The sequence below is a fragment of the Scyliorhinus canicula genome, chromosome 12 (assembly GCF_902713615.1).
Source record: "Scyliorhinus canicula chromosome 12, sScyCan1.1, whole genome shotgun sequence".
Lineage (NCBI taxonomy): Eukaryota > Metazoa > Chordata > Chondrichthyes > Carcharhiniformes > Scyliorhinidae > Scyliorhinus > Scyliorhinus canicula.
This window is the reverse complement of record NC_052157.1, coordinates 112,017,821-112,038,303: the sequence shown is the minus strand read 5'-3', so window position 1 is coordinate 112,038,303 and position 20,483 is coordinate 112,017,821. Positions and strand designations below refer to the sequence as shown.

The window sequence follows — 20,483 nt, the reverse complement described above, 5'->3', positions numbered from 1 at the left end:
TGTTTTCTGCACTGAGGATCTCCTCCCTCTATTTTTAAATGGTGTCCTGATCTCTCTACCCCCCCCCCCCCCCCCCCCCCCCCCCAATGCGACCCTCGAACACTCCCAAAGCCCCAACTCATCGATAAGGAGGTCCTTGGCCACCCACACAGGACATCCCCAGGCCAGATCCCCATTGTGCAAAAAATGCCAGCTTGCCAGTGCCAGTCTGGCAGTGCCCCTGCCAGCACCTGCGCATGGTTACACTTGTACCCAGATATGCCTGCACACAGCTACACATGCACAAAGGTACAGCTGCACACAGCTACACTTGTACCCAGTGACACCTGCATCCAGGTACACTTGCACATAGCTACACCTGCACATAGCAGTTACTTGCACATAGCTACACCTGCACACAACTACACCTGCACCAAGGTAAAACTGTACCCACATAAACCTGTCCCCAGCTACCCCTGCACACAGCTACACCTGCACCTAGCTACACATGCACCCAGGAAATGAAATTAAATGAAACTAAAATCGCTTATTGTCACAGGTACGCTTCAAATGAAGTTACTGTGAAAAGCCCCTAGTCACTACATTCCGGCGCCTGTTCAGGGAGGCTGGTACGGGAATTGAACCGTGCTGTTGGCTGCCTTGGTCTGCTTTAAAAGCAAGCTATTTAGCCCTGTGCTAAACCAGCCCCTTCAAAAGCCTGCACCCAGCTACACCCGCACACAGATACACCTACACCCAGGTGAGCCTGTACCCAGCCTCACATGCACACAACTACAGAGTCACACTGCTACACCTGCACCCAGGTAAGCCAGTGCCCAGCTACACCTGCACCCAGGTAAACCCATACACAGCTACACCTGCACACGGCTACACCTACATTAAGGTAGGTATACAGAGCTACACTGGCACACATCTACACCTGCACACAGGTAATCCTGTACTCAGCTACACCTGCATACAGCTACACCTGCGCCCAGCTAAGCCTGTACTCACCTACGCCTGCACACAGTTACACCTGTACCCAGGTAAACCTCTACCCAGGTACACCTGCACCCAGGTAAACCTGCACATGCACATAACTACACCTGCACACAGGTAATCCTGTACTCAGCTATACCTGCATACAGCTACACCTGCATACAGCTACACCTGCATACAGCTACACCTGCGCCCAGTTACACCTGCACACAGTTACACCTGCACACAGCTACACCTGCACCCAGGTAAACCTGCACATGCACATAACTACACCTGCACATAGCTAAATCTGCACCAAGCTATACATGCACCCAGCCAGAACTGCATGCCACTACGCCTGCCCCCAAGTAAACCTGTCCCTAGCCACACCTGCACATAGCCACCTGTGCCCAGCTAAATCTGTACCCAGCACACCTGCATATAGCTACACCTGCACACAACTGCACCTTCACCCGGCTACACCTGCACCCAGGTAAACCTGTACCCAGCTACACCTGCACCCAGGTAAACCTGTACCCAGCTACACATACTCACAGCTACACTTGCACACAGCTACACCTGCACACAGCTACACCTGCACACAGCTGCACCTGCACACAGCTACACCTGCACACAGCTACACCTGCACACAGCTACACCTGCACACAGCTACACCTGCACACAGCTACACCTGCACACAGCTACACCTGCACACAGCTACACCTGCACACAGCTACACCTGCACACAGCAACACCTTCACAAAGCTGCACCTGCACACAGCTGCACCTGCACACAGTAACACCTTAACAAAGCTGCACCTGCACACAGCTACACCTTCACACAGCTACACCTGCACCCAGGTAAACCTGTACCCAGCTACACATACTCACAGCTACACTTGCACACAGCTACACCTGCACACAGCTACACCTGCACACAGCTGCACCTGCACACAGCTGCACCTGCACACAGCTGCACCTGCACACAGCTGCACCTGCACACAGCTACAACTGAACACGGCGACAGTTGCACACAGCTATACCTTCACACAGCTACACCTGCACCCAGGTAAACCTGCACATGCACATAGCTACACCTGCACCCAGCTACACCGGTACCCAGGTAAACCTGTACCCAGCTACACCTGCGTAGTGCTACGCCTATATACAGCTACACCTGCACACAGCTACACCTGCACCCAGGTAAACCTGCACATGCACATAGCTACACCTGCACAGCTACACATGTACCCAGGTACACCTGCGTAGTGCTACACCTATACACAGCTGCACTTGGCTACAACTACCCACAGCTACGCCTGTACCCTGTAAAAGGTACATACAAGGCCAAACGGTACAAACACTAATTTTGTGTTGGAGAAACAGGGTACACTCCCCTCAGTACCAATGTACGTGGAGGGGTGGGTGAATACTCTGATTATTAAAACAGTTCACAACACATTTCTACAAAAACAAATAGTACAAGTACTAAACTTTGCACTGGAGAGACCAGGGGCACGATTCACCGATTGCGGGACTAAGTGTCCGCGCCGTCATGGACACCGTCGCGAGAAACAGGCATGGGCAGTAGGAATTCTAGCCCCCACAGGGGGCCAGCATGGCACTGGAGCGGTTCACCCCGCTCCAGCCTTACATCCTGGCACGGACTGGGGATGGCGCCAACCCGCGCATGCGCAGTGGCGAAGTGCTAACCAATGCATGTGCGGTAGACTCACAGAACGCTCTGGCCCCGATGCAACATGGCGCGGGGGTTCTGGGGCCGGAAACGCAACAAAATAGGCCCGGGGGGGAAAGACGCCGGCCCGCCGATCGGTGGGCCCCGATCGTGGGCCAGACCCCATCGGAGCCCCCCCCCCCCCCAGATGAAGTAACACTTTTTCCTGTCCCCAGGCCGCCCCCCTGACCCTTCACGCAGAGTTCCCGCCGGCAGCGACCAGGGGTGAATGGCGCCGGCGGGACTCTGCCATTTCCGCACGGCCACTCGGCCCATCCGGGCCAGAGAATCGGCGGCCCGGCCACGGACAGAGGCCCGCGACCAGCGCCATGCCAAACGCGCCGCGCAAATGGCGCCGAAATGGTGCTGGCGTTGGGGCAGCGTGGCTCGGTTGCGGCAATTCACCGGCCCGGCGCGGGGCTGGGAGAATCGCACCCCAGATACCCTTGCCTCTGTACCAACAGGAGGGAAAGGGAGGGAGGTAGTGGGGAGAGAGGGAAAGGAGGGTGGTGGGGAGGGAGGGAGTCGGGGAGTTGGTGAGGGGGGAGGGCAAATAGGGCACTGCCTGAACTATCTACAGAGGCACAAGAACAAAGAACCTTCAATTATGATGGGCCAGGTTCCGGGAGTCCCCCAGACGAGGTGAGGGGCAACATAGTGAGCCCCGCACCCCACTACAGAGCGTCTCGTACACCCTGAGTGGCTGACAGCGCTCGGACAGTCACCCTCCGGGCCCGAATCCTCCACCACACTGAGTGCGGCGGGCGGCACGGGCCCACCAACCAACCCAGGGGCTGCCTTGATCCCGCCACTGGGATCATTGACAGGCGGGATCTCCTCAGGCTCCTCCCGGGGTCCTGGGCCATGCTAAATTGCCCCTTAATTGGAAAAAGAGAATTGAGTATTCTAAATACATTTTTCAAAAGGAACTGCTTAAAAAGACTTCATGGCATGTTTTTCAGTGGACGCAGACTATTCTGTGTCTTGCTCCCTTGAAGCCTCGATTGTCTGACTCTTGGTGTCATGTTTATATTATCATTAACATCGTTGCCTCATTATCGTAACCATTAACCCTTTACTCTACACCAGTTGCATCTGTTCCCACTTCTCTGTGTTCTGAAGTATATAGTTAACTATTCAGAGATGTTGAAACCTATGTTGTGAACTGTCTAATCTAAATCTGGAATCCCCTATAAAAATTAACTATGAGGCCACTGCCCTGCCATCAAAGAGATTTAATCCAAGACTGTATCTTACCTTTAAAAAACATTCCATGGATTTGGAAGCTAAAGAATTATTGCGGAACAAAGTATTTGGTTCACCTGAAAAACACAGAATAAAACAGAAAAGCTTCTTTTCAAAATGAATGGCAAACTCTGTCCATTCTCGACCTGCAAAAAAATCCATATCTAAGTGTTGGCACTCTTCCTAACTTTTGTCAATCTCAGCTGCTTTTTGGGTACAGTGTATTCCCTATGGTTGGACGGAGAAAGCTGTTGCTGCATTCGCCTGCACAACAACGACTGCACTTTTAATGCTAACTGTGTCGGGTTGTTTTGAGGATGCGATGAGGAGCTGTGTAAACTCAGCGCACGCTCTCAGGAACATAGCTACCAACAGTCGCTCCACTGACTGGCAATTGCTAACACTGGCTTTTAGTGAGAATTGGAAGCAGGTTGACAGGTTGTGTAATGAGCACCGTTACTTCTGTCCTCTCATAGAACCCCGACAGTGCAGAAGGAGGCCATTCGGCCTATCGGGTCTACACCGACCCTCTGAAAGTGCACGCTACCTAGGCCCACTCCCCCATCCTATCCCCGTAATCCCACCTAACCCACGGGTCAATTTTATCATGGCCAATCCACCTAGCCTGCAGATCGTTGGACTGTGGGAGGAAGCCGGAGCAGACCACGTGGAGAAAGTGCAAACCCGAGGCCGAAATTGAACCCGGGTCCCTGGCGCTGTGATGTAGCAGTGCTCACCACTGTGCCACCGTGCCGCCCCTCGTTTTGGTGAGACCTCTCGTCAAGGAATTTCAGTGGACATTAATATATGGCGTATTCAAAATATTAGGATGTTTAGTAAGAAGTGCATAGTCATGTTGGAAGGGACAATGGCTTCTTGCCAGCCATTTTAACAGGTCTGACAAAACTTGATATTGTGATACGTGATATTGTGTAGCTTTATATGAAAGCTGCCATGCATTGTGAACACATTTTATTGCAGGACCTGAATCCATTTCACTCCACCCTCTGGGCAGAGATCTGCAAACCTTTATAATATTTGCGTTGTGTGTATGCACCGAATGACTACATATCTTACTTGTTCTGTCCAGTTCCAATCTGATGACAAAATCTAAGAACTCTTTTGCCAGCCCTTGCCCCAGGAACAGCTTGACCAGATTGGTTGCGACTTCTTGCCTGTTTTCAGCGGTGCTGACCTCGTCGATCAGTGCCAGCAAGTTCCACTTGCCATCCTAAAGGGGAACAGAATATCATCAATGCCAAGCGCACCTTGTAGAGTGAGTGCTGAGTTCCGACAGCTTGGTAAATGATCACAACCAAACATTTTTAAATACCTGCTCTCCGTTCGAATTAAGGGGCTGGGCGGAGTGGGCAGAGGCCAAAATGTCTTGATATGGTGGGGAATGGGTGACTAGTCAGAGGTTAAGGGATTGGACTGATGAGCCAGAGGTGCTCAATTTGCTTCATGGAGGTAGAGATTCTTTTATTCTTTCCTATGTGTGAAGAATGGCTCCAAGCGGTGAAGAGTTTCCCTCCCCACTTCCAAATCCCATTCACCAGTTTTGCTCGGGCTCCTTGATGCCGCACTCAGTCAAATGTTGCCTTGATGTCAGGGGCAGTCACTCTCACCTCACCTCTTCGGTTCAGCTCTTTCGTCCATGTTTGAAGCAAGCCTGTAATGAGGTCAGGAGCTGAGTGATTCTAGCAGAACCCGACTGAGTATCAGTGAGCAGCTTATAGCCGAGTAAGTGCCACTTGGTAGCACCAAGTGGGATAGTTTGCCTAGTTCTTGCGCTTTCTACCATTGTGATACTGGGACCTCAGGAGGAGGCCTAGATGGTGTAGTGATATTCAAATATCAATATACATGATCAATGTATGTAAATGTAGTACAGTCATTTCAACACTAGATGGCTCACAGTCAGATACTATAAGAACCGGTTTCCCACCTTTTCTAAGTCAAATGACGATGTGATTCAGAACAGTGAACAAGCAAGACATAGAATAGCTAGCGTGAGAGAATTTAGAACTAGTTTGTTATAATGGTGTATAATTATATAGTTATCTGTATTGTACTTTAATTCTTTATTGTTAGTTTAGTATTGGGTAAAAGGACTCAGTTTATTATCTTATTACTCATTAAACAGTTCATCTTTCAACAAGATGACTATTGGTCATTTTATCATCCTGGTGGATTCAAGAGTAATATATATATTTTAGATAAGTCATTAGTTAAAATATAACAGTTGGATCATTCCCTCGGCACTTCTAGTTGAAGATTTTTACAAGTGCTTCAGCCTTGTCTTTTGAACTGATATGTTGGACTCCCCCATCATTGAGAATGGGGATATTTGTGAAGCCTCTTCTTCCAGTTTGTTGTTTAATTGTCAAACACCATTTATGACTGGATGTGGCAGGACTGCAGAGCAATAGACCTGATCCTTTGATTGTGGGATCAGTTAGCGCTATCTATGACTTGTTGCTTATGTTGTTTGACACGCAAGTGGTCCTGTGTTGTAGCTTCACCAGGTTGACACTACATTTTCAGGTATACCTGGTGTTGCCCCTGATATGCCCTCCTGCATTCTTCATTGAGCCAGGGTTGTTCCGCTGGCTTGATGGTAACGGTAGAGTGGGGGATATGCCAGGCCATGGGGGTACAATTGAGACCGAGTACAATTCTGCTGCTGCTGATGGCTCACGATGCCCCATGGATGCCAGACATGAGTTGCTCGATCTGTTGAAATCTATTCCATTTAGCAAAGTGATGGACGGTATCCTCAATGTGAAGGTGGTACTTTGTCTTTGCAAGGATTGTGTGGTGATCACTTCTATCAGGGACAAGGCAGCAAGGTGGCGCAGCGGTTAGCACTGCTGCCTCACGGCGCCGAGGCCCCAGTTTCGATTCTGGCTCTGGGTCACTGTCCGTGTGGAGTTTGCACATTCTCCCCGTGTTTGCGTGGGTTTCGCCCCCACAATACAAACATGTGCAGGGTAGGTGGATTGGCCATACTAAATTGCCCCTTAATTGGGAAAAATGATTTGGACACTCTAAATTTATTTTTATTTAAATACTATCAGGGACAGAGGCACCTGCGACTGGTAGATTGGTGAGGACGAAGTCAAGTATGTTTTTCCCTCTTGTTGGTTCTGTCATCACTTGCTGCAGACCCAGTCTCGCAGCTATGTCCAGCTCAGTTTTTATCCATGTTACTGAGCCTCTTTTAGACCATAAGACATAGGAGCAAGAGAAGACCATGCGGCCCATCGAGTCTGCTCCACCATTCGATTATGGCTGATATATTTTCATCCCAATTCTCCTGCCATCTCCCCGTGACCCCTGATCCCCTTTTAATCAAGAAGCTATCTATCTCTGTCTTGAATACACTTCATACACTGCGGCAATGAAGAAATTCCTCCTCATCTCAGTTTTGAAGAATCATCCCTTCAGTCTGAGGCTGTGCCCTCAGGTTCTAGTCTCTCCTACTAGTGGAAACATCTTCTCCACATCTACTCTATCTAGGTCTCTCAGTATTTTATAAGTTTCAATGAGATCCCCGCTCATCCTTCTAAACTCCATTGAGTACAGACCCAGAGTCCTCAACCACTCCTCCTATGACAAGTCATTCTTGTGAACCTCCTCTGGCAGATCCTTCCTTAGATACAGAGCCCAAAACTGCTCATAATATTCCAAATGAGGTCTGACCAGAGCCTTATACAGACTCAGAAGTACATCCCTGCTCTTGTATTTTAGCCCTCTTGAAATTAATGCTAACAGTGCATGTGCCTTCCTAACTGCCAACTGAACCTGCATGTTAACCTTAAGAGAATCTTGATCCAGGACTCCTAAGTCCCTTTGTACTTCAGATTCCTAAAGCCTTTCCCCATTTAGAAAATAGTCTATGCCTCTATTCTTCCTACCAAATTGCACAACCTCACACTTTTCTACATTGTATTCCATTTTCCACTTCTTTGCCCACTCTTCTAGCTTGTCCTTCTGCAACCTCCCCGCTTCTTCAACACTACCCGTGGGGGCAGCACGGTAGCACAGTGGTTAGCACAGTTGCTTCACAGCTCCAGGGTCGCAGGTTCAATTCTGGCTTGGGTCACTCTCTGTGTGGAGTCTGCACATTCTCCCTGTGTCTGTGTGGGTTTCCTCCAGGTGGTCTGGTTTCCTCCCACAGTCTAAAGATGTGCAGGTTAGATGGATTGGCCATGATAAATTGCCCTAAGGTTAGATGGGGTTACTAGTTTAGGGGGATAGGGTGGAGGTGTGGGCTTAAGTGGGGTGCTCTTTCCAAGAGCCGGTGCAAACTTGATGGGCCAAACGGCCTCCTTCTACACTGTAAATTCTATGACTACAATGAAGTCCCCCACCCAGATTACATTCTTCATCCTAGCCACCCTCGGTTTATCAGCTGATGGGGGGAGGGGGTGCGAATATGTGAAACATCTTGGGGTCCAGAGTCAATGATGAGCACTCCTAGGGCAACTGCCTCCCACCTGTATGCCACCGCGGCCTCCTCTACTGGATCTGTCCTGCCAGTGGGACAGGACATATCCAGGGATGGTGGTGTCGGGGACATTGTATGGTATGGTTCCGTCAGTATGACTATGTCAGGCTGTTGTTTGAATCAGCCGTGGGACAGCTCTCCAAATTTTGGCAGCAGCCCCCAGATGTTAGTGAGGAGGGCTTTGCAGGGTTTACAGGGCTGGGTGTGCCATTTATGTTCCCGATGCCTGGGTCAATGCTGGTTGGTCTGTCCAGTTTCATTCCTTTTAGACTTTGTCGAGGTTTTATACAACTTGAATGTCTGGCTCGGCCATTTCAGAGGTCAGTTAAGAGGCCATTGATGTGGAAATGGGGATGCATGTACGCCAGACTTGGTTAGGACCGTAGATTCCCCCCTTTAAAGGGCATTATTGACCAGTTAGGTTCCTCCGACAATTGTTTCATGGTCACCATTACTGAGATTAGCTTTTAACTCCAGATTTATCAATTGAATTTCAACGCCACCAGCTGTTATGGTGAGATTAGAACATCAGCCTGTGAATCTCTATATCACTGATCCAGCAACATTATCATTGTGCCACTATCTCCTCAAAACCTCTCTCTGTCTTTAAACCATGGAGGTTCAGATGACTGTGTAAACTATTCAAATGTCATTCCCCTTGACTAAGGCACAATGCCAATTACAACAACGCATACACAAAGCATCCATTATGTTTATGGTATATTCTCTTCATTTTTGTGTTCAATTCTCTCTGCACGTTTTTTTTCCCTCCTGTTCCTTGTCCACCGAGTCTAATACTTTTGCAGCCAAGAGCAGGAGGTATAACATCCCAGAATGCTGGCCAATGCTCCCCCGATCCTTTCCCTTTCTGCTCACTCGGATACACCGTAGTCCCTATCCTTATTCCCTTCCAATTTCCTCCATCTGCCCATTGTTAATCATGTGACAGTGTCATTCTGCAGTAATCACAGCATTACTGCGTCAGCTTTTCATCAAGGCCCTTTCACCAGCATTTCGAACTTGACTCGACAAAGGTTTTCATTTTAGTTTTACAAATGAGACAATTTATGTCAGCTCGAGTGAGCAAAAGGACGTAATTCAGTCTCCACATGTGTACGACATCCACAAAGCGCCTGGGCTTTGTTCTCACAGTTTATGATGTCATCTGTATCCCTGGAATAAATTACAACCTTATTACTCACTCTTACTGCATCCTGAATCCTGCGGAAAGGCTTTGGACCCAGGCATCAACTTATCACTGAAGCACCCCATGGAGACACAAATTCTGCTCATCAGTGAGAGAGGCGCCAGGAGCCGGCATGATTTAGACAAGTTTCCCTTTTACAGAGAATATATTACCATTTAGCAGGGAGGCAGCTTCCTTCAAAAGTCTAATGGGAAAGGAGACAGCAGCTCACTTATTCCAACAATAGTTGACTGGAGAATATGCCATCAGGCAATAAGATCATTGAGGGGCTCGAACAGACGGACGCTCAATCAAGCTGAATAGCTTTTTCAATGATGGCACTCAAGTTACAGCCTATCATGAAGTCTCAAAATATGGTGCATATTTTGGGCGACTATTGCTGATCCTTGAGCGTCAAATTAAAAATGCCTTTTCTGAATGTTAAGCAGTAATAGAATACTGTGACCCATATTAAAATACACTTTCGCGGTTCTGTAACAGTCTTAATATCCTAGCCAGTGTTTGGGAAAGGCCATTCCTCAATCATCAAATGAGAGAACCTTTTTAGGGAATGCAAAATAAGTTCTTTCAGCCTAACAACAAGAGTGGCACAGTGGCAAGCAACACCCCCCACCAAAAATAATTGCAAACTGTGCAATTCTTAAGATGCAAAAAGCAACAGAAGCTTCTGCACTGAACATTATAAATCGTTATACAATTAGTCCTATCTAAAAATAATTGTGATGCGGCATGTTATAGTAAATGTCAGACGTCCCTCTGTCACTGTTGTGAAATATGTCCAGCAACATTATTGACTTTTTTGTGAACTGCCTGGGGAGTCTCGGCAGCACAGTGTTGCCTCAAGACGCCAGGGACCCAGGTTCGATACGCACTTCGGGTGACTGTGTGGAGTTTGCACGTTTTCTCTGTGTCGCTGTTGGTTTCCTCCGGGTGCTCCAGTTTCCACCCACAGTCCAAAGATGTGCAGGTTAGTGAATTGGCCATGCTAAATTGCCCCTTCGAGTCCAAAAATGTGCGGGTTAGGTGGGGATAGGGCAGGGGAGTGGGTCAGTCCATAAGAGGGCCGTTTAGAAGTCTGATAAAAGCGGGGAAGAAGCTGTTTTTGAATCTGTTCGTGCGTGTTCTTAGACTTTTGTATCTCCAGCCCAATGGAAGAAGTTCGAAGTGTAATGATTTTGTGTAACAAATCGCTGGCTACTTTCTTACTCGGGATCACTCGATTCAACAAACTGTTTAAGACCAATCTGAAAATTAAAGTCATCGATAAGCTCACCCCAAAATGATCCTAATTTTAGATTGAGTTTTGTTCAATTCAGATGGAAAGTATTAAATTCAAAGTCTGTCAAATTAACAGCAAGGGCTGGTGCAGGGGTGGGCAAACTATGGCCCGCGGGCCGCATGCGGCCCGCCAAAGGTCTTTATGCGGCCCACCAAGATCAAGTAATTTTTAAAAAATTTTTTAAAAAATTTAAAAAATTTTTTTTAATTTTTTATTTTTTTTTATAGGGTTAATGGGGGGGGCTGTTGGGTTACTGGTATAGGGTGGATACGTTGACTTGAGTAGGGTGATCATTGCTCGGCACAACATCGAGGGCCGAAGGGCCTGTTCTGTGCTGTACTGTTCTATGTTATATGTTCTATATGAGGCGCCCAGAATCATAACTGGGTGAAGCGCCATTTTTGAAAAGTAGAGAAAAAGAGGGCTAAAGGCAGGATGCCGCCGGGGGAAGCGCTGAGGTATATGCCGCACGCTAATTGGTTACAACCGGGACTATTAATTAATATACTATGCGGCCCTTTAAAATTGTGAATTTCTGAATGTGGCCCTTGCACGGAAAAGTTTGCCCACCCCTGGGCTGGTGCTTTAAGAGCAGAGCGAGCTTCTTGGAGAACTTTCCCACAGAAGAGGGGCAAATCATTTAAGGTTGGTGGAAGGAGAACGTATGATGGGCCAAATGGCCTCCATTCATTCTGTGCTCATCAGCTTCTTAGAGTTGGTGCGCGATTGGTATCAAAATCAGAAACTCCATCTGGAAATGTAAGGAGAGACAATATGGAGCAGGCGGCAATGATCTTCTGCAGGATTCTTTTAATCGCCTGCCAAGACTCCACTGGAAGATCTGCAAAACCCTTGGAGAAACAGTGGAAACGCAGAAGCTACAGGACAATTGGGAGACCGGATTCTCAGCCTTCAGCAGAAATTCCAGCCTCTTTAATCGAACAGTTTATGACTCCTGCTGGCATTATGCACAAGACACACAGTTCCTGTGTATTGATTTTCCTTGTCTAGTCACTCGGCTACTGTGAAGCAAACTCAATTTCCCACCAGGGAGATCATTGGTGTCTGTGATATTTTTAGGTGGTGCGATGTGTATTTTGGGGGCTGAATGGACAATTAGTCACAATCTGAAGCTGCTGCAGTGTTGTGGAGGTGCTGGAGTTATGTCCAGTCTGTTCATATGTGCGGCAAGTATGAAAACCACAGCTCTTTGGTCTTTAAGCCAGAAAATGAAGGCTGAACTCAAACCGATCACGGCAAATTAAAATAATGTTAAAATATGGATCCGAGAGGTGCGGTCGAGCAGTGTTTCTGTGGTTCCGCATTAGGTCAAGAAATGTGGGACACATGCGTGTGGCGGGGGGGTGGGGGAGAGAGTAGGCTACTTTGCAAAAAAGAAGCTAATGGCAATACTCACATTGTTGGTCGTTTTGACTGACTGGAAGAGTAACTCAGTGAGGGGCTGGTAGTAACTGGAGGGAAGAACACTCTCATCGCGTAATCGCAGCTGCAGCCTCAGTGACCCTAGGTTTTCCCTGAAAGGCAACACGTTTGTTAGATTGGATAATTTGATACAAATCATTGTATGCTTTGCATGGACAGACATTAGAACATTAGGTTAGTTAGAGTTAAGGCGATTCACTTGATGTTGGTCACTGAGGTTCTGTTGAACCAATACTTAATCTTTGCCAATTTCCAGAAATAATAATTGAACATGTAATATTCATGCCAGGTCCTGATGCCACTTGCATACAGTCGTTCTTTTACTTTTGTTTTTGCAAAAACTCAGCACCCATCATAATCTCCACACATAACAATTAAAAATATTACATTTGTGTTTGCTTCATGTCAACATAACTATGTTTCTTGTCACTCTTTCTGTCATGGTTTGTGCTGACGACTTTCATTATAATTCTCATTTAAAATGAGAATCACATATTTACACCAGCGATGCGGCCACTGTTCCCCTAAAAATCAGACAAGGTGGCCTCTGAAAGGTAGGCACCTAAAAATTAATTTGTGGAAAACTTATTTTCCAGTAATAAGAATAACAATCTTTATTGTCACAGGTAGGCTTACATTAGCATTGCAATTAAGTTACTGTGAAAAGCCCCTTGTTGCCACCTCCCGGCACCTGTTTGGGTACACCGAGGGAGAATTCAGAATGTCCAATTCACCCAACAGGTCTTTCGGGACCAGTGGGGGGGAAACCGGAGCACCCGGAGGAAACCCACGCAGACACAGGGAGAATGTGCAGACTCTGCAGACAGTGACCCAAGCTGGGAATCGAACCTGGGACCCTGGAGCTGTGAAGCAACTGTGCTAACCACTGTGCTACCAAGCTGCCCCGTGCTGTCAGGGTGAAGATCAGTGAGTGAGTTGGAGATGGAAATCAGTAAGTGGGTCAGAAGATAAGAAAGTGGGTCTGGGGGTTCAGAGAATGGAATAGAGGGGGTGGGTAAAAGGATCAGTGGGGATCATAGAGTGGGTCTGGGCGATCATAGAGTGGGACTGTGGAGGAAGGTTGTGAGCTGGGAATGAGGTTGAGCTGGGGTGGGATGGGGGTGGTGTTTAGGGGTAGCATTCCTGCTTCTGTTCACCTTCTGGAATTCCCAGTACAGGGAAATCTGACCTGCAGCCATTGCACCTAAACAGCTATAACATTTTGAGACACAAAGCCTTATTAACAGAAGTGATCTGTCCCTAGAGAGCAGGTTAATCAATCCCAACGCCCACCCCCTCCAACTCTCCTCCATTAAAACTACAAGTTCCACCTGTTGTGGGGTGTTACAATCACCCCGGTTCACTGACGAGTAATTGCAGAATCTCAATACATGCAGCGAAAACAGCTAATGATCTCATCTGTGTTTCATCTCCATGTCAATTGCTTATACCTGTGAAAAGGAAATTCTAATTACGAACAACTAGAAGATAGAAGAAGATAAACAGACTGATGGAAAGAAAGTCATATAAATATTGACTTTCTTTATTCTAGTTTGATTTCTTTTTTTAAAAGTAGTTGATTTGTCGTAGTAAACAAACGATTTTGAGTATCTGTGCGGAGAGGGTGGAAGTGAGGGCTTAAGTGGGTCGGTGCAGACTCGATGGGCAGAATGGCCTCCTTCTGCAATGTATGTTCTATGTTCTATGATTGGTAGGACTGTTATTGTTACCCTATCGACCTTTACCCTTGTTTTCTCTGTCTGTGTGGTCCCATGATTGCCTGCAGCCTAGAGAATACATTTGTGAGCCGTTTGATCAATGCCTCAGTTTATGTGCACAGCAATAGGTGGACAATAGCTGACAGGCAGTAACTCTCCTCGTTTTCAGGACTTTAACCTGGTGTTGTAAGACTTCCTACAGGTTAGGGATGGTAGTGGTAGGCTAGTTGCTACGCCAGAAAAAGTCAACAAAGGCTTCGCAACCTTCTATCGAGGACTGTACATCTCCAAGCCGCCAGACAGGCACTCGGGGATGAAGCAGTTCCTCGATGGACTGGACATGCCAGTTGTGGGGGAAGAAATGAGACAGGGCCTGGAAGCACCATTAGAACTGGGAGAAATCATGGAAAATATCAACTCCATGCAGGCGGGGAAGGAGCCGGGGCCAGACGGATTCCCGGCAGACTTTTACAAAACATTCGCGCCAGTACTGGCTCCACACCTGTGGGAGATGTTTTCAGAATCGCTAGTAGGCAGCAACCTGCACCAACACTGGCACAAGCCTCAATATCGCTGATACCCAAAAAGAACAAAGACCCAACTGTATTCAGGTCCTACAGGCTCATCTCACTACTCAACGTAGACGCAAAGATCCTGGTAAAGGCCTGGCAAGGCGGCTGGAGAACGTGGACAGCATTCCATCCGGTCTACAGGGGTACATCTGGCACACGCATTGCCAATCCAAATGTAGGTGACGCAGCCAATCACACCCCAATAGGCTGGGCCTGTTGCCGCGGACTACCACGAATGGTAGGCACGCGGACTGGTCTCCGTATGCCATAGGCACATGGGCGGTGCCGTCGATTTCCAAGAGCTCCCTGGTGTACGTGGCCAGTCGTGCCCCCGTGCCACGAAGCTCTAGTGACTGAAGACCTGGCCGGATGGCGGTAAACGTGTGAAGACTGACGACGGAAACTGGTGCTCCCGTGTCCAATTCCATCTTGGTGGGGTGTCCGTTTAGCAGCAGTATCACCCGGATAGGTGCTGTTCTGGGGCCAATCACACAGAGCAGCAGTAGGGCTGGCGCCTCAGCGTCCAAGTTCTACAGAAAATGCGTGCAGCCTCTTGGGGGGAAATGGCGACTTGTCTGTTACTGGGGAACAGCGCCCTCACGCGATTGTCGGGTGCCTCGTTCCTGTCCTTGGTTTCCCGCTCGATACTGGTGCTTGACATCCGGGAACGCTGAGTCAGGGGAAACTCCATGGTTGCTCCGGGGTAAGCCGCGGCGGCAGTTGCAAGACCTGCGGTGGCTTCCGACCTGGGACGTCCCCATCACCTCGCTTCCGGTAATCGCTGGTTGATGGTCAATGTTCAGGAGCGCCAGGTCCTGGAGTTCCTGGAGCCCACGGCCGGTGCTTTCCTGCGTGAGCGTTATGTTGACAGCTTTGTCAAGGGTCGGGGGTCTCCATTAACAGTTTCCGCTGCATCTCCCAGTCCCGAAGTCCGCAAACGAAACGGTCCCGCAGCGATTCAGCCAGGGCAGCTCCAAACCTGCAGGGGGGCAGCGAATTCCCATAAGTGCACCAAGTATTCCCCAGTGGACTCCATTGGCATCTGCGATGTGGTATGGAATTGGTACCATCGGACCATAATTGGTGGCTGTGGATTTAGGTGACGACCTATCCAGTCGATCAGCGTGGCAAATGGCAAGTCAAGTTCTTTATTAGCGCATACGTTGATCCACCGGTGAGTGAGGTAATGGTCTGCCACTCATCACTGGTGATGCCGTTCATACAGAAAGAAAGTTGAAGTCTTTTGACGTACTGGGCCCAATTGTCCGAGTCATCGTCAAAAGACTTGAGTTTACCTAAGTACTCCATGCCTGCAGGTTGGAGAGCGGCGTCCCGAGGTAGTTGAAAAACAGTCCGAGGTCGCAGCACCTTCCTCTTACGGCAGCTGCACTTGATCCTCGTCACCAGTGTTGTAGATGGAGGCAAAGACTCCATGAGAGGCCAGGCTGAGAGGGTACAACTCACTTTATTCCACACTAGTCACAATAATCACTCCTCTCCACACTCCACTCTCCGCAGCATCTCCTTCCCCGAACTGCTTGCAGGTCGTGGTTTATATTCTGTGGGGAGCTCCTCCAATTAGGAGGGAGCTCTGCCCCCTAATCACCTGAGTAGCTCATACTCTAGTGTGTAGGAGGGGAAGCGGGTGTTTTACAGCTCTATCCCTGTAGGGGGGTCGTAACAATGACCACCAATGCATCCACTATGGCTCGAGCCACTTCCTTAAATACTCTGGTATGTAGATTATCAGGGCCAGGGGATTTATCGGCCTTCAAGCCCATCAATTTCCCCCAAATCATTTCTCTACTCATACTGATCTCCTTCAGTCCCTCCCTCTCACTAAACTCTAAGCGGAATTCTCCCGAATCACCGCGATGGCCCGACACCAGCGTAAAAACCGGTGCGAACCACTCCGGCGTCGGGCCAACTGGAAGTTGCGTAATCCTCCGCACGTCCGGGGCTAGGGCGGCGCCGAAGGGATTGGTGCTGCGCCACCCGACACCGAAGGGCTGGCGTGAGTTAGCGCATGCGCAGAACCGCCGGCGTGGTTCCACGCATGCACAGACTTGTCGCGTATTCTGGCGCATGCGTGGGGGCTCTATTATCCGTGCTGGGGCCGGATCCCCCCGCATCCCCCACTCACCCCCCCACCCACCCACCCCCCCGAGGACCGCACTAGCCGGCCTACCAGCCAGGTCCCGCCTTGTGGGACCATGTCCAATTCACACCGGCGGGACTGGCCAGAAACGGGCGGCCATTCAGCCCATTGGGGCCTGGAGAATTGCCGGGGAGGGGGACAGGCTGCCAATGGCCCCCGAACGGCGTGACGTGATCCCCGTCCCCGCCCGAAAACCGGCGCCGGAAAATACGGCAGCCGTCGTCGGAGCGGCGGGGTGGGATTCACGCCGCTGCCCCGGGGATTCTCTGACTCGGCGGGGGGGGGGGGGGGGGGGGGGGGGGGGCAGAGAATCCCCGTCCTGTGTTGCCCAACATTTCTGGTATGTTGTTTGTGTCCTCCTTTGTGAAGACAGAACCAAAGTATGTAATTAATTGGTCAGCCATTCCTTCATTCGCAATTATAAATCCCCCTGTTTCTGACTGTAAGGGACCTACAATTGCCATCACAAATCTTTTTCTCTTCACATACCTACAGAAACTTTTACAGCCAGTTTTTATGTTCCCCGCAAGCTGACTATCATACTCTATTTTTCTCTTCTTAAACAGTCCCTTGGTCCTCCTTTGCTGAATTCTAAACTGCTCCCAATCCTCAAGTCTGTTGTTTTTTCTGGTCAATTTGTATGCCTCTTGCTTTGATCTAATACTATCTCTAATTTCCCTTATAAGCCATGGTTTGGCCACCTTTTCCCGATTTACTTTTGCACCAGACAGGAATAAACAATTGCTGCAGTTCACCCATGCGCTCTTTGAATGTTGGTCATTGTCTCTCCACCATCATCCCTTTAAATAACATTCCCAAACCCATCATCGCCAACTCGCGCCTCATACCATCGTAGTTTCCTTTATTTAGATTCAGGACCCTAATCTCAGAATCAACTACATCACTCTCCACCTCGATGAAGAATTCTAACATATTATGGTTGCCAAGGACCTTCGCACAACTAGATTGCCAATTATTCTATTCTCATTACAAAATACCCAAAAAAGGGTGGCCTGTTCTCAAGTTGGGTTCCTCAACGTTTTGGCCCAGAGAACCATCTCATACACACTCCAAGAATTCCTCCTCTACGGTATTGTTACTAATTTGATTTGCCCAATCCAGATGCAGATTAAAGTCACCCATAATTACAGTTATTCCTTTATTGCAAGTGTCTGTAATTTCCTGTTTAATACCATTCACAACTTTACCACTACAGTTTGGGGGACTATGTACAACCCTCACTAACATTTTTTTGCTCCTTAGTGTTTCTCAGCTCTGCCCATACAGATGCCATATTGTCGGAGCTAATAGCTTACCCCACCACTGCGTTAATTTCCTCTTTAATCAGCAATGCAACTCCTCCCCCTTTTCTTTCTTGTCTGTCCTTCCTAAATACAGATACCCCTGGATATTCAGTTCCCATTGTTGGCCACCCTGCAGCCATGTCTCCGTAATCCTGACAATACCATATCCCTTTACATCTATTTGTACGATTACCTCATTCACTTTATTGCGAATGCTCCGCGTGTTAAGGCACAAACCCTTCAGGTTTGTCCAAACATTATTTCTCCCGTTCCCACCATTTTTTACTGAGTTTGATTCTGGCCCATAATTTCTCTGCCAATCATTTTTCTTATTCCCTTTACTTCTTTTGTTCTTGGCCTTGATGCCTCTCCTCTGACTCCTTGTATCGGTTCCCATTCCCCTGCCATTTTTGCTTAAATCCTCCCAACCGTTCCAGCAAATACTCCTCCTGGGACATTAGTCCTGGTCCTGCCGTGGTGTAACCTGTCCAGATTGTCCTAGTCCCATCTCTCCCATATCTGTTCCCAATGTCCCAGGAATCTGAAACCCTTCCCCTCGCACCAACTCTTGAACCACATATTCCTCTGATATATCCCACTATTTCTACTCCGACTACCACACGGCACTGATAGTAATCCTAGATCACTACCTTTGAGGTCCAACTTTTCAACATCTTTTACTCAAAACTGCATCAAGTGGCAGCTTGTGTTATTCCAAATTACATAACACAACAGTCTGAAGTGGGGATTTTTGCTGATGACTGCACAATGTTCAGCACCATTCGCGACACCTCAGATACTGAAACATTCCATGTTCAAATGCAGCAAGATCTGGACAAAACCCAGGCTTCGGCTGACAAGTTGCAAGTAACATTCACACCACAAAAATGGCAGGCAACGGCCATTTCCAACAAGTAATAAACTAACCATCTCCCCATGACCTTCAATGGCATTACCATTGCTGAATCCCCACCACCAACATCCTGGGGGCTTACCATTGACCAGAAACTGGTCAGAGGCTAGGAATTCTGGAGCAAATAACTCACCTCCTTACTCCCCAAAGCCTGTCCGTCATCTAAAGGGCACAAGTCAGGAGTGTGATGGAATACTCTCCACTTGCCTGGATGAGTTCAGCTCCAACTGTCAAGAAGCTGAACACCATCCTGGACGAAGCAGCCCGCTTGATCAACACCTCACCCACCACCTTGGACATTCACCCCCTCCACTGCCAGCAGCAGTGTGCACCAGCTATAGGATGCACCGCATAACCTCACCAAGACTTTTTTGAGAGCGCCTTCCAAACACACAACTTCTACCACCTAGAAGGACAAAGGCTACAGATACATGAGAACACCACCGCCTGCAAGTTCCCCTCCAAGCCACACACCATCTTGACTTGGAACCTTAATGCCATTCCTTCACTGTCACTGGGTCAAAATCTTGGAACTCCCTCTCGGTACGGTAGCATGGTGGTTAGCATAAATGCTTCACAGCTCCAGGGTCCCAGGTTCGATTCCCGGCTGGGTCACTGTCTGTGCGGAGTCTGCACGGCCTCCCCGTGTGTGCGTGGGTTTCCTCCGGGTGCTCCGGTTTCCTCCCACAGTCCAAAGATGTGCGGGTTAGGTGGATTGGCCATGCTAAATTGCCCGTAGTGTCCTAAAAGGTAAGGTTAAAGGGGGGGGGGTTGTTGGGTTACGGGTATAGGGTGGATATGTGGGTTTGAGTAGGGTGATCATTGCTCGGCACAACATCGAGGGCCGAAGGGCCTGTTCTATGTTCTATGTTCTAACAGCACTGTGGGTGGACCTACCTACATGGGCAGCAGTGGTTCAAAAAAGCAGCTCACCATCAGCTTCTCAAGAGAAATTAGGGATGGACAACAAATGTTGGCCAAGCCAGCGATGCTCACACCCATGAACAAATAAAAACAAAATCTGATTTCTACAGGAGAATTGCTGTAAACACCTTGAACTTTTCAATAATTGGACTCCCGTTACTCCGTCTCCTGAACGTGCTCAGCATAAACCAATGCATCTTATCTCAGTGGGCTGTCTGAAGGTGCCACGCGATTATCAGTGCAGAGTATGTTTTTTTTTTAGTTAATCCTCTTGCATGTAATCCTAACCCTTTAGTGACCCCTGACTTGCAGTGTTCTGTTGAACTGATGATCTGCCATTCACCATCTGTCAGCAAGTCTTCACAATACAAAGTACACTCTCTACTCACGACTAAAGTAACATTGAAGGATGCCGAGGGAAAGGGTGGCAGCTTGTCTCATTGAACCATCACCCCTGTGCTCACCTATACTGGCTCCACCATTCTATAAGATTATGGCTGAACTGATTGTGCTTT

At 48.5% G+C, this 20,483-nt stretch overlaps 1 protein-coding gene across 1 annotated transcript in view; it reads right to left on the bottom strand.

The window, feature by feature from the left end:
- rasa4 (RAS p21 protein activator 4) overlaps positions 1 to 20,483 on the bottom strand; it is a 298,226-nt gene that overhangs the window by 40,699 nt on the left and 237,044 nt on the right. Inside the window, exons 9-11 of the mRNA XM_038813851.1 lie at positions 12,354 to 12,471; positions 5,015 to 5,168; positions 3,950 to 4,014 (exon numbers count right to left, since the gene is read on the bottom strand). Of these exons, the coding sequence (XP_038669779.1) occupies positions 3,950 to 4,014; positions 5,015 to 5,168; positions 12,354 to 12,471 (337 nt within the window). The remainder of the gene's footprint in view (positions 1 to 3,949; positions 4,015 to 5,014; positions 5,169 to 12,353; positions 12,472 to 20,483) is intronic.